Here is a 12,726-nt window from a genome sequence, read left to right as displayed (position 1 = left end):
TCGAATGGCAGCCAAGCGAGGTGCTTCGAAGATAGTGGTGGAAAGTGATTCGCTAGGCACAATTAGAAGTATAAATGCCTGCCTTAGAAAAAGGTAGGGGAAGCAACATGGTGCAATTGTGTGTGCGTGCTCTTAGAGATATCCAAGAGATTTGAGCTGAAGCACGTCAAGCGGGAGCGGAATAGAGTCGCTGACAAGCTAGCATCGGCTGCTTTGGCCCATGGTTTAGGGACTCGTGTCCTCGAGGATCAACCGCATTGTGTTGACGGTTTAATGTGGGAGGACAGAGTTGATGCTGACCCAAGTCGTGGGCGCCTTCTCGGAGGACAGGCTGTAATATCACATGAGCTTTCCACGGGCTTAGTCCTTCTCTTTGTATCAAAAAAAAAAAAAAAAAAGATTGTGATTTTGGTAGGGCCTCATTTATTTACTAGAACGGGGGCCACAAAAATCTAAAAACCGACCTTGCTAGCGTCAGTCCGTCAGGATTTTTCTTCAGCGGGGCCAAGAAGCAAAAGGAAAATAAATTAAAAAATGTTCAAATACAAATAAGATTGTTAAATTACAAATTACGTTACAAGTTTTATGATAAACTACGGGATAATACGCATCTACGCTCTCTCATATTTTGAAATCGTTATAGAACTGATTCATTTGAAACTTGATTGAAAATATCTTTTTCAACATATGACACTAAGCAATTATTTAATAAATCATTACTGAAGTAATTACTAATCAAGTTAATAAATTAAGTAATTAGTAATTAACAGTAATTAACCGTTAGCAATTAATAAATTTAATAGTAATTTTAACAGTTAACTTAACAATTAGCAATTAGTAACTAATAGTTGGTAATTAGTAATTAACAGTAATAACTAACAGTTGAGGTTATTTTCAAAAAAAAAAAAATAGTCGGGGTTATGCCCCCACTGCCCCATGCTCCATCCACCACTGCCTAGCGTGAATGATCTTAACACTGGTTTTCATGTTGGGGTTATATAATTGTATGCAAACGAACCCGTTATTCCACTCAACCATAAACAACCTTCAACATACATTCACATTTACAGGTTTCATCTTCAAGATTTAAAGATTTCAAATTTCATAATTTTTAAGAAATCCCATATTCATTCTTCTTCTTCTTCGTCCTGTCTGGGCTGGAGACTTTCGAGGGCCGGATTTTTTCTATGGAGCGATAGAGTTAATCATGTTGTGAGTAAAGTCAGTCAAGTTCCTCAAGTATTTTACTAATGAGGGAGCAGGTGGATTGGAGCACTTGGAGGGATGATCGCAGTCTTCTGCGCTGAGATTTGATGTTGATTGTGATTTTTTTGAAAGGTATTGATGTTTTTTGAGAATTGATGTTCATTATGTTCATTATGATTATGATGTTATGATGTTAGTACTAAAAGACGTTACTTACTGTGTACTGTGAATAGTAGTACTAAACGTCGTTGCTTAATGTGTAATTGTGATTGGTATCAGAGCTCTGATACCATGTTAAATAATAGCATGCACTTAGTATTGTGTAATTGTGAATAGTAATAAATGTTGCAGTTGCTTTAGATTCTTCCTGTTCGTTGCCATTTTCTTTTTGTTGTTATCATTATCTTTACTGTTTAATGAACTTGCTGGTTAATATTGATGGATTCTGCTATAAGATTTTGCAGCATCTAGGTTCCGGTGGACAAGGCAAAGTGTTTTTGGCCAAATGTACTTCAAAGTGCATTACAAGTACTAAACTTTTGCAGGTTCACCATATACATCTCAGATGTTTAAGGATTCTACCAATTTTCCATATCATTGGATTTCAGAAAATTGGAAAAAAAGGTTTTATGTGACCTCCATTGCAAAGGCGGATGACAAATTGGCGGTAGTCATGTCTTTGAATACAGGCTATGAAAGACAGGTTGCTTATTCTTCAATATATTTATCTCACGATTTATATATTCTATTCTCTGATCTGGTGGACTAATCATTGCTGGAAATTATGGAATTTCTGATCACTTGAAAGTGATCTTAAATCAAGTCAAAAGCAAAAAGTGGTCGGAAATAGCAACAAAGGTTTTTCCGGATACCAAAAGTGGTCGGAACAAGGCTTTTGACTTGATTTAAGATCACTTTCAAGTGGTCGGAAATTCCATAATTTTCAGCAGTGAATTTTCCTGTGTTGACACTTGACAAGCTGTTGAGATAGGATTATTTTTTACCCAAGGAAGGATTAGACAGATTGTTTGATGACAATCTACAAATAAATGCCTCAGTCTAAATGGTTTTTATGGATGTTATATACACTGGATTTTCATGCCATGTATGTATGTATAAAACAAGTGCCAACAATATTATTATTAATGAAATATAGGAATACAAGGACATTGATATCTGACTTATTTGCTTATTGCTACCCAAAATCTTAATGGGATGGAATTGAAGCTACCAAATATTTGCATATAAAAAGCTACTTTACTTCATTTTAGGTTCTGTAGTGAGGCCATAACCAAATGGGAAGAGTGGGTCATAATGCGAATCTCCTACGTTCATGGGGAGCTGATCAACGGTCTTGAACCAGGTACGAGGAAGCTTGCCAACAAACCCATAGTCACCGAACAAAACATCAGCAACACCTTGGCCTTCAGTACCAGGAAGCCAAGCAGCTACAAGGGCATCAATTTGAGCAAGATAAGGCTGAATCACAACCGGGCGGCCAGTGACAAGTACAACGACACATTTAATAGTCCCACAAACATTTGTCATGATACTAGGGCCTGGTTCTGGAATTGTTAAGTTCACACTGTCACCAAAAGTCTCGGCATATGGAGGCTCTCCAACGACCACGATGGCATAATCAAACTCGGTGGCCTTCACGAATGCAGCATCTGGATTTTCTTCGAATACGATTTCTGTTTTTGGGTTAACAGTTTGTTGTATCGCTTTCAGGATTGTGGTACCTGTCAGCATAAAGTTTCGCCTTTAGTCTGGCTCTGATACCAAATTGAAGCATGTGCTTCATCTCAACTAAAAGTCTAAACTGATAGTTGGATTGCACATTAATAGTTATATGCTCAACACTATGCCTAAAGTATATATGAAGGTGGAAACTAGGCTTACCGGCTGTGATATCACCACTGAGCCCTTGCCATTCTATCGTCCAGCCTCCACACTGGAACCCAATATTGTTAGCGTGGGTGCCTGCAACCAAAATTTTCGACGCCTTCTTTGGAAGTGGTAATACCGGTTCGTTTTCACTTCCACCATTCTTGAGCAGAACTAGGGATTTTCTTACTGCTTCTCTTGCCAGTTCTCTATGCTCCTGTTGAAGAAGAGGTAAACTTTTAGTGATTCATCCTCAATGAGGTCATATTATGGCCCTGTTTGGTAAATGACTGTTAACTGATAGCTGTTAATTAGCTGATTGGGTTAATTAGAGAGTATAACTAGTTGATAACATTAGTTGATTGTAAATTTTGCTTCGTAAATACACTGAAATGACGATCACCTGACTTCCTAGGTACTTGACCAAGCTATAATCAGCAAGCGGGTTCTCGAATAGACCCATGGTGAACTTCACCCTGAGAATCCTTTTCACAGCATCGTTGATTCGACTCATCGGGACAAAGTTGTTCTTCACTAGAGAGGTTAGTCCATCTATAAATTCTGTATAGTTGAATGGAACCATAATCTGCAGCACAATTGTAATTTAATCAGTATAATATCTGTCTTTTTCTATCTGTCTGGCATATATAGCTACGCTCTAGAAATAATACTAACCATATCAATGCCAGCATTAACACCGGTTACAATGGAAAATGTGTAGTTTTTGTGAGGAGGAGAGGTAATCCTGTCAATACCCTGCCAGTCTGAGATAACAAAACCCTGGGAAAAACATAAACTCAATTCAGGTTTAATTTCTTCTAGTAAAAGTTTTAAGTATGGGATGTTTAAGTTTAGAATGAAAACCGGATTATATTTACCCTGAAACGTAGGGTGTTTTTAAGGAAACCAGTGATCATTTCATGGTTAGCATGCATTTTTAATCCATTCCAGCTTGAGTAAGAGATCATGACTGTTGAGACTCCTTTGATGATAGAATTGTAGTAGCCAGCCATGTGAGTGCTAAGCAGGCCATGCCTGGTGATCACTGTATTGTTCTCATTTATGCCCTTTGTGGTGCCTCCATCTCCCACATAGTGCTTCGCACAAGCTGCTACATTATGCCTGGCCGGGAACAGAACATGAAACCGAGTATTGAGCATATAATATATAAAACATAATTCTATAGTCTCACTATCAGTTTAATTAAACTTTTAGTTGATGAGGCAGAACATTTTGCTTTATGCATATTTAATTTATTCTAAAACTAAGATAATGTGAGGAAAACAATCTAATGTTCAAATAGCACCAAACAACGATGAATGTTCAAAATAGGAAATACCGAGGCCTGTGTCATACTTTTTTTTTTAGTGTTACTAACTCTATTACAATGTAGTATATGTTCATAACTACTTTCTCAACCTACTGAAACACAAAGAGTCAATGCCGCCTCCACTGAGGCCCGTGTCATACTTAGTTTCTTTGAATTGAAATTGGTTCACTTCCTCCCAAAGTCAACTTTCTTAAAACAGATACACATAATTGTTTTTACACCCGGAGACCAGAATTTAACAAGGACAAGTAATACGACACTAACACTAGCACATAATAAGACATTTTTTAAGTACCCACTTTGAAGCAATGACACAATACTTCCAGCTTTTGTGCAAATTATTAAGTTTTCATTTCGTGGCATGTTATGTATGTTCTTTGAATAGTCATGCAACTACCCGACAGTTTCTAGATGGAGTAGACTTTAATAATGGCTCGTATCATAATTTTCAAATAAAAAAAAAACTACCTTTGTGATTGTGTGCAGGTTTCTTTTTGTTTGTATATACTTCCATGATTCCAATTCACACAATTCATGGGTCAAACTTGCATCTTTGGTTGCATTATTCTTATTATTTCATTTTTTATTGAAAAATGATATATGTACTCTCATGGAGTATAACTTTCGTTACATGTACAAATTTTATTGGATAAATAAAAGTCAATAAATAAAAACAGTATCTCACTTTATTATTTAAATTAATCAAAGGATGACACATCAACATGGAATAAAAAAATAAAATAGAAAGTAAAAGTACTTGTAGTATTACTCTTTTCTATTTTAGGGGTGACAATGCACCCAACATGCACGGGACCGTGTTATTCTAACGTATAAATGTGGGAAAGGAATATCATATTATTAGTGATTCCAAATTTTCAATGAATAAATATGTAGGATAATATGAAAAATAAAACATATATTACAAGTACAAGACCAAATGGCAATCCAGTCAAATTGGTCGAACAAGTGACTTGATAATTACAAGGTTCTAAATTTGATTCAATGATATCAGGGTCCACCTAGCATTATGGATCTTGGATCGAAACGACGAGATACAAAATTCATACTTGTAAGATACGGAGTACATAATTTCATAACACAAGATACAAAAAATCACAACACAAGATACATACATATGTTATATATTTACTTATTTTTCAAATCTGATTTAGGTATATAATTTGTGTTTCGTAGGCACATAATTTCACAACACAAGTGACAAGACACATAAATTCATAACAAAAGACATAATTACTAACACAAGACTCAAAAACTCACAGACAAATGCATACACATGCCCCGGGTGCATTGTGAACTTTGGTCCATGGTATAAGGATTGTGAGAGCCACCTATTGACTTTCTTGGTTTGAGCCAATGAGTTATGACTAATCTAAACTGATTTTTTTAATTATTATTTATTAGGTCACAAAGTAAGTTTCACACAAAATACACCTTTGGATAGCAGCTGCAAATTTTTTGTAAATTAAAGTACGAAAAAAAAAAGAAAAAAGAGAGACCCCTCAACTATGGATAATTATGATTGCTGGTCCACAAGGTTGCCTTCAAATGGTCCATGACACTCATGTAACAAAGTCTAATATCTCCATTATGGATAATTAATCATATGTATTTTAAATTTTTTCAATTTTCCATCAAAATATCTTTTGAGGATTTTTCACTCTTCCTTTATTCAATTATTCCTGGCCGTGACGTTTTGCTACTTGGAACTTTGCTGTTGCAAATTGCAATACTCACCTACTAGATATAAATGTCTTACTAATTTGGTAGGAAGAAAACAAAAGAAAACCAATATCCTTAACATCCTAATTTATGATTGAGATAATGACGTAATCTATTACGTAAATTTTCCAAAAAAAAAAAAAAAAAGTAAGAAGACATGCAAAAGCTAAGGAACTTACTTTCCAGCAACGTATGGAACGCCTAGTCGAGACTTAGAAGGGATTTGACCTTGCAAACCAGGCACTATTTCTGTCATTTCTCTAACCACATTAGGGTCTTCACTATAGCTCTCGTAACATCTTCCCCATCTCGGGTCTCGGCACACCTGATCCATTATAAGAAATTGAAATTTTGAAAATTCATAAAATTAATAACCATGCTAGTGACCCCTTAACATTATTAGTGTCTAGTAGCCACTCCCTAATATTGCATCTTTTTATTGAATATGCATATTCCTTATAACTTATGGTGAGATCAGTCGATTCACACGTAATTCATAAAAATAAATAACTTTTTTAATTCAAGAGTAGCTAACATGGAGTGATAATTGAAGGAGTGAAATATTTTTTTAAAAAAAGTTAATTTGCGTCATGATTATATATCAAATAAAAAAAATTACCGCAATACAAGGAGCAAAAACATAAGGAATGCCAGTAGCTCTGACTTCAAGTGCTGTTGCAGCTCCCACTTTCTTGACTAGTTCAGGATCCCTGCTTGTACAAACATTATATTTATCAGTAAAAAAAAAAAAATTACTCAGTGATATCGCTGATCCCTGCTTTTGTGCTAATTTTTAACTCGATGTGGGTTGAAAAAATATTATTTGAACCAAGTAAGAATAGGATCATTACTCGAAGATATACACTGAGTAAAGTCAGCTCCAATTTAATAATTCAAAAGTCACATAGGAGAGACAAATTATATTAAAAAGATTATGTGTAACAGATCTGTCTGAAAGGATATAAGTAAGAATTGAACTTGTGACCATTCAGGTACAAGATTTGTGTTAGGAGGATTTTGGGTAGTAATTAGGTATGGAGTAATAAATAATAAGGAGACAATATAATGCAAGAGAGTTAACAATAACATGCCTGGTTGCTCCCATAGCAACATTATGAGGAAAAATGGTGGCGTTGTACACATTATTGTGGCCATGAACCGCATCAATCCCATAAATCATAGGAATCCCCAGACGCGTCGACAACGAACCCTTCTGGAAATCATTCACCATATCCACCCATGTCTCCGCCGTCGCATTCTTCGCCGGAACACTCCCTCCCCCGCTCAACACACTCCCTGCAATTCAACACGTGGACCATAGTCTCTTTTTTATTAGATGACTCTGATACCAAATTAAAACACATGCTCCATCTAAACTAAAAGTTTGAGCTGATAGTTATATACAGAACGAGAAAGAAAACATTTAAGCTGATCTGATAAGCTGTTGGAAAACACAAAAGAAGAGGGAATTAAGGGCAGTACCTATGAAGTATTTGTTCATGACCTGGGCAGAGGCGACGGTGCGATCAATCTGAACCATTTGGCCTATTTTTTCTTCTAAGGTCATTCTGTCCATCAGGTCCTTGATTCGGCGGCCAATCGGCTGCTTGGGATCTTTGTATAGCATGTGTGGCCCAGCATCTGCAGTGCAGAGGGTAACCAGAAGCAGCAGAAGCGCAACTCCATTAATGGAGAGTTTAGTTTCTCTTGGCATTGGTGATAATTAATATGATCTTCCCAAGATTGTAGGTGAAAATTAACTTGGGAGTGTTTTGTGGAATGAAGATGTTGGAGGAAGTGAGGGATAATGGTGGGGGGATTTTATAGTGAATTGAAGGCCCCTCCAATACTCTGCAAACATGATTGCACGATGACCATAATATATCTTTTATTTTAATAGCAAAATCGTTAATACTAAATATGTAAGCCGGACTTGTTATCATTTGATTCTTATTTCTAAAAAGCTACAAGTCTGTTAGGATTAGACATTTATAACTGCACCAGAATTTATTGGTCGAGGTATAAATTAGTGTTTCAGGCCTTCGCTCAGCAATCTCATAGTTATCTGGTGCTGGACTTGTCTTTTCATCGGTCTTCACGCCTAATCAAGTTACTATCAAAAGATGCATTATGAGTGAAATTTGTCTTGTGTTCCTAGTCCATAAAGAATAAAAATGTCTTAATCTCTTTTTCTTTAAACATCTTAATCTTGAATAGTAATTTGAAGGAGCCACTTGATTTGTTTGAAGATTCAAAGGGCATATGATGAACATTCTTTGAAAATAATGTTGAGCCTGATCCGCACGACAAATTACAGTCCATGGTCCAAAGCAATGTTAAATTTTATAAGTTAAAATAATGTATTTTATTACTAGAATAATGTACATTATGTGTTAGAATAATGAAATTTGTGAGGTAAGATAATGTATTTTATAAATTAAAATAATATACATTATAAATTATAAAAAGAATTAATTACTGAAATGGTCCCTTGACTATAGCGAAATTATCAATTTGGTCCTTGACTATTTTTTTAACCAATTAAGTCCTTCAACTTTAAAAATCTTAATCAATTTGGTCATCCGTTTGTTTGACCGTAACTTGAGACCAAATTGGTAATTTCGCTATAGTCAAGGGACTATTTTGGTAATTAACTTTAGGGGTGGGCAATTCGGTTTAGTTTTCTCGAACCGAACCGTACCAAACTAAACCGAACTAGTTTGGTTCGGTAATATACCGAACAACCGAACGATATTGGATTCTTGTATACCGAACAGTTCGATAAAAACCGATCCAATCCATCCGAATTGTTCGGTAAAAAATTGAACTGAACCGAATACCATTTGATTTTTGTAAAAAAAAAATAATAATAATAATAATAATAATAATAATAATAATAAATAAATAAATAAATAAGTAAATCCAAGTCTATTGCTGCTTGCTCTGCCGTTCAACTCATATTCTCACGGGTATCTCTCGTAAATGTTTTATTTGATTTCTTTATGGTTTGTTATCAAAAGTTCTATATTATGTGTTATGGTGTTTACATAGTCCATATCAAAAGTCTAATATATAACAAAATAGCAATCCAAAGTTCAAACGCTATTCGGTTAGGTTCAATTTTTACCGAACAATTCAGTTCGATTCGAGTTTTTACAGAACCGTTCGGTATACAAGAATCTATTATCATTCGGTTGTTCGGTATATTAACGAATCTAACTAGTTTGGTACGGTTCGGTTCGAGAAAACTGAACCGAATTGCCCACCCTTAAAGTTAATTACCAAAATGGTCCCTTGACTATAGCGAATTATCAATTTGGTCCCAAGTTAACGGTTGACTAACGGTCAAACAAACGGAGGACCAAATTGGGGTCAAAGTATATATGAGGTCCCTGTACTATACTGTTTTGTTCAATTTAGTCCTTGAACCTTTATTCTGTTCAATTTAGTCCCTCTACTTTAAAAAGTGGTGAAACTAAGGACAATTGTCCAATTCTCATTAGGAACACGGTTGTAATTATTTATTTTGGACATATTAATTTAATATATTGGTGGTAAAAATAATTAATTTTAAATATTTATAAAGTAATATATGAGTAGGAATATAAATATTGTCACCGCCACGTAACCTAAGTTAACGATAATATTAACACCGTTAACTATTGTATTCAATTGCACCACTTTTGAAAGTACAAGAACTAAATTGAACAAAATAAATGTATAAGGACTAAATTAAACAAAACGTTATAGTACAGGGACCTCGTAGGTAGTTTAACCCTAAATTGGTTAAGATTTTTAAAGTTGAGGAATTTAATTAGTAAAAAAATAGTCAAGGATCAAATTGATAATTTCACTATAGTCAAGAGATTATTTTGATAATTACCTCTTATAAAAATGTATCGCAGTAGATTGCATGAAAAAATACCAAAAATGACGATAATTTTTTTTATTTTTTATTTTTATCGCGATTCAGATGGGTGTATGTGAACCGTGGGACGTAATAACTTTTGGATCTGCAGGCATTGAATTGTGTTTAAAGTCAACAAAAGTATTGGCAATTTGGGTTGGATAAGTTCCTTGGGAGCATCCATCGCTGTCGGTCGTGGGTGGAATGACAGTTGTGGGCTGGGAATTTCTTTTTTATTCGCGGCCGTCTCGCTCTTACTCTTACACTTACACTGCGGCTTCTTAATTAATAGTTTCCAGTAACTTTTTGCACTGAATTACAATTTCTTTTCCCTCAAATTTTAATTAAACACTAGGTGTTGTTAAAAGATATAAATGATAACCATGTAAACGTACGATTAAACACATAAAGTCATGAAGTGAGTGATTTGGTGGCTATGGTGACTAATACATAAATTAAGATGAATATTATTATTGAGGATAAGTTATCGGCGGCGGCTACATAGACCACGGCGTGAAGTCCGAATCTGTGCTGCTTTCCACGTGCATTATTAATCTAGCTGTAACATGGACGCCGTGATGTCTGAATCGATGTTGGCTTCCGATCTTAAAGTTAAAAACAACGCCATAAAATAAATCAGTTTAGATGGTTCATAATTTATTATCTCAAATAAAAAAGTTAATAGATAATTTTGATAAGAGTTTAAATTTGAAATATCGTGATTATCAATTCAATTATTTGATTAATTTAGTTTGTCTGTCTTTAAAATCATTCTTTTCAACTTTTGCCTGATCAGTTGAGCTGCCCATAGGGGTGATTGCCTTTAAAATCATCATTCTACAAGTGTTGGTATTCACCTACTCCGCATAATTGTGATTATTGTACAAATTAAATACGGAAGTTGAAGCATGGGCTATTCTAAATTTCTAATAAAGGGGCTCTAGGCATTTAGCTTGTTTATAGAGGCCGGGTAAAACAAAATTGCTAACTTCTTCTTCTTCACAAAAAAAAAAAAAAAAAAAAAAAAAAAAAAAAAAAAAAGTTGCTAATAGGATGGATGGGTATATGTTGTCCTTCGCTTAGACAAGCGATCTAAGAATGGTTAATGAGTCTTCTCCCACGACTCCACGAGTCCTTCCCTACCCGTCTTAAATCTTGATGGATGATAGGTTTGGTTTATTGAAAGAGTTAATTTCATTTTTGGTCCAGACTTATTTGTGATAGTAATATTTAATTCTTTTTCAGAACATTCATCTTTGGTTCTAGTATTATTGTGACATGATCATTTTTTGTTCTCTGTTAACAAAAATTGTTGGAATGTCCTGAAATACAATGGCATTTTAATTTTTTTTAATACAAAGTAAGTTAACCCATTATATTTTTTATTTTCTTTTTTTTTTAGAAAAAAAATTCATAATTGAAGACCTAAATGCTATTGTATTTTATAAAATTTAAATGGTTTTGTTGATTGAATTTTAAGTAATCCGTACTCTACCAAAGTCTTTGAAAACAACTCTCCATCTCGCGTTATGCTGTTCAAATTACTTTTGACTGGTGGGTGTTTAATCAAGCATTTTGAATGTAAGACGATTAGCAATGTTTTCCTATTAAATAAGTTATTTCTAATTAATAATTTAGAAGAAACCGATACAAACAAACACATAAAAACAAAATAAAGGAATTGAAGAAAAAGACATTTAAAGAAAATAAAGATAAAAGTATAATTGGTTAACATAAAATGACTTACGTCAATTTTGTTATTTTTTTGTGCCATTACCTGAGGCAAGGTACATTGTAAACTCTATTCCTATGTAATAAGTCACACATGAGAAGTAAAACGCATTAAAAAGATTTTGGGTAACGGGTTCGATTAAAAAAGTGTTGACAAAAATCAAACTCATTATCTTTATTTGTATGAACATCATGCTCGATCTACGTACCCACTTGGGCACCCATTTTGGGACAATTTTGTTATTAATTATATAATCATTGTATATAGTGGTTCCATCTTATTATGACCGAGTCTAAAATGAGAATTATGGCAAACGTCGTCGGCATAAAACAAATCGGAAAAGCAGGCCGGAAAAACCACCACAATTTTATTAAGTAATAAAATTTGAAAAATTTGATAATAAATTTATAAAAAAAATAAAATAAGTTTAATTTCAAAAGATGAGATGCAAGAAACCCAAACTTCTTAATTGTACGTGACAACCTAACTAACTGTTTTTATTTTTTAAAAAAATATTTTTTTTCCCACTGAGATGACATTATGTTGAGCACTGAACATATACTATTAGTAAGTTAGAGTACCCCCCAAAAAAAATCCCTATCTTTATCTATAATGTTTACATCGTCATGCAACATTATTAATAAAGTTTTAAGAAGAAAAAATTATTTATATTTATCGATTATCAATAGATTAGGTGATATTATTATGAGTTAATCTTATAAGAAGATATTATAAAAAGAAGCCGGACAATTATTGAAAATAAAAAGAGTCAAATTGAATAAGAAGAAGTCAAAAGGTAAATATTTAAAACTAAATAATTTTAAGACGAAAGCGTAGGACTTCGATTTAAATTTTGAGCAGTTTGATTGGGGTGAGTTAAAAATGATTGCATCTATGTAATTTTTGAGAAATTTTATGGTATAT

The 12,726-nt window shown here is 34.0% G+C and overlaps 1 protein-coding gene across 1 annotated transcript; it reads right to left on the bottom strand.

The window, feature by feature from the left end:
- Positions 1-2,318: 2,318 nt before the first annotated feature.
- On the bottom strand, positions 2,319-7,969 carry LOC109181662 (beta-glucosidase BoGH3B-like). The gene is made up of 9 exons (XM_019331524.1): positions 7,646-7,969; positions 7,255-7,459; positions 6,783-6,873; positions 6,343-6,488; positions 3,972-4,215; positions 3,769-3,873; positions 3,497-3,679; positions 3,109-3,310; positions 2,319-2,948 (listed from the first exon to the last, which is right to left on the bottom strand). Exons 1-9 carry the CDS (start codon positions 7,875-7,877, stop codon positions 2,464-2,466), a joined length of 1,893 nt encoding a protein of 630 aa, XP_019187069.1. The 5' UTR covers positions 7,878-7,969; the 3' UTR covers positions 2,319-2,463.
- Positions 7,970-12,726: the final 4,757 nt, after the last annotated feature.

Source organism: Ipomoea nil, unplaced genomic scaffold (genome assembly GCF_001879475.1).
Source record: "Ipomoea nil cultivar Tokyo-kokei standard unplaced genomic scaffold, Asagao_1.1 scaffold1043, whole genome shotgun sequence".
Classification (NCBI taxonomy): Eukaryota; Viridiplantae; Streptophyta; class Magnoliopsida; order Solanales; family Convolvulaceae; genus Ipomoea; species Ipomoea nil.
This window is presented reverse-complemented; position numbering and strand designations above follow the sequence as displayed.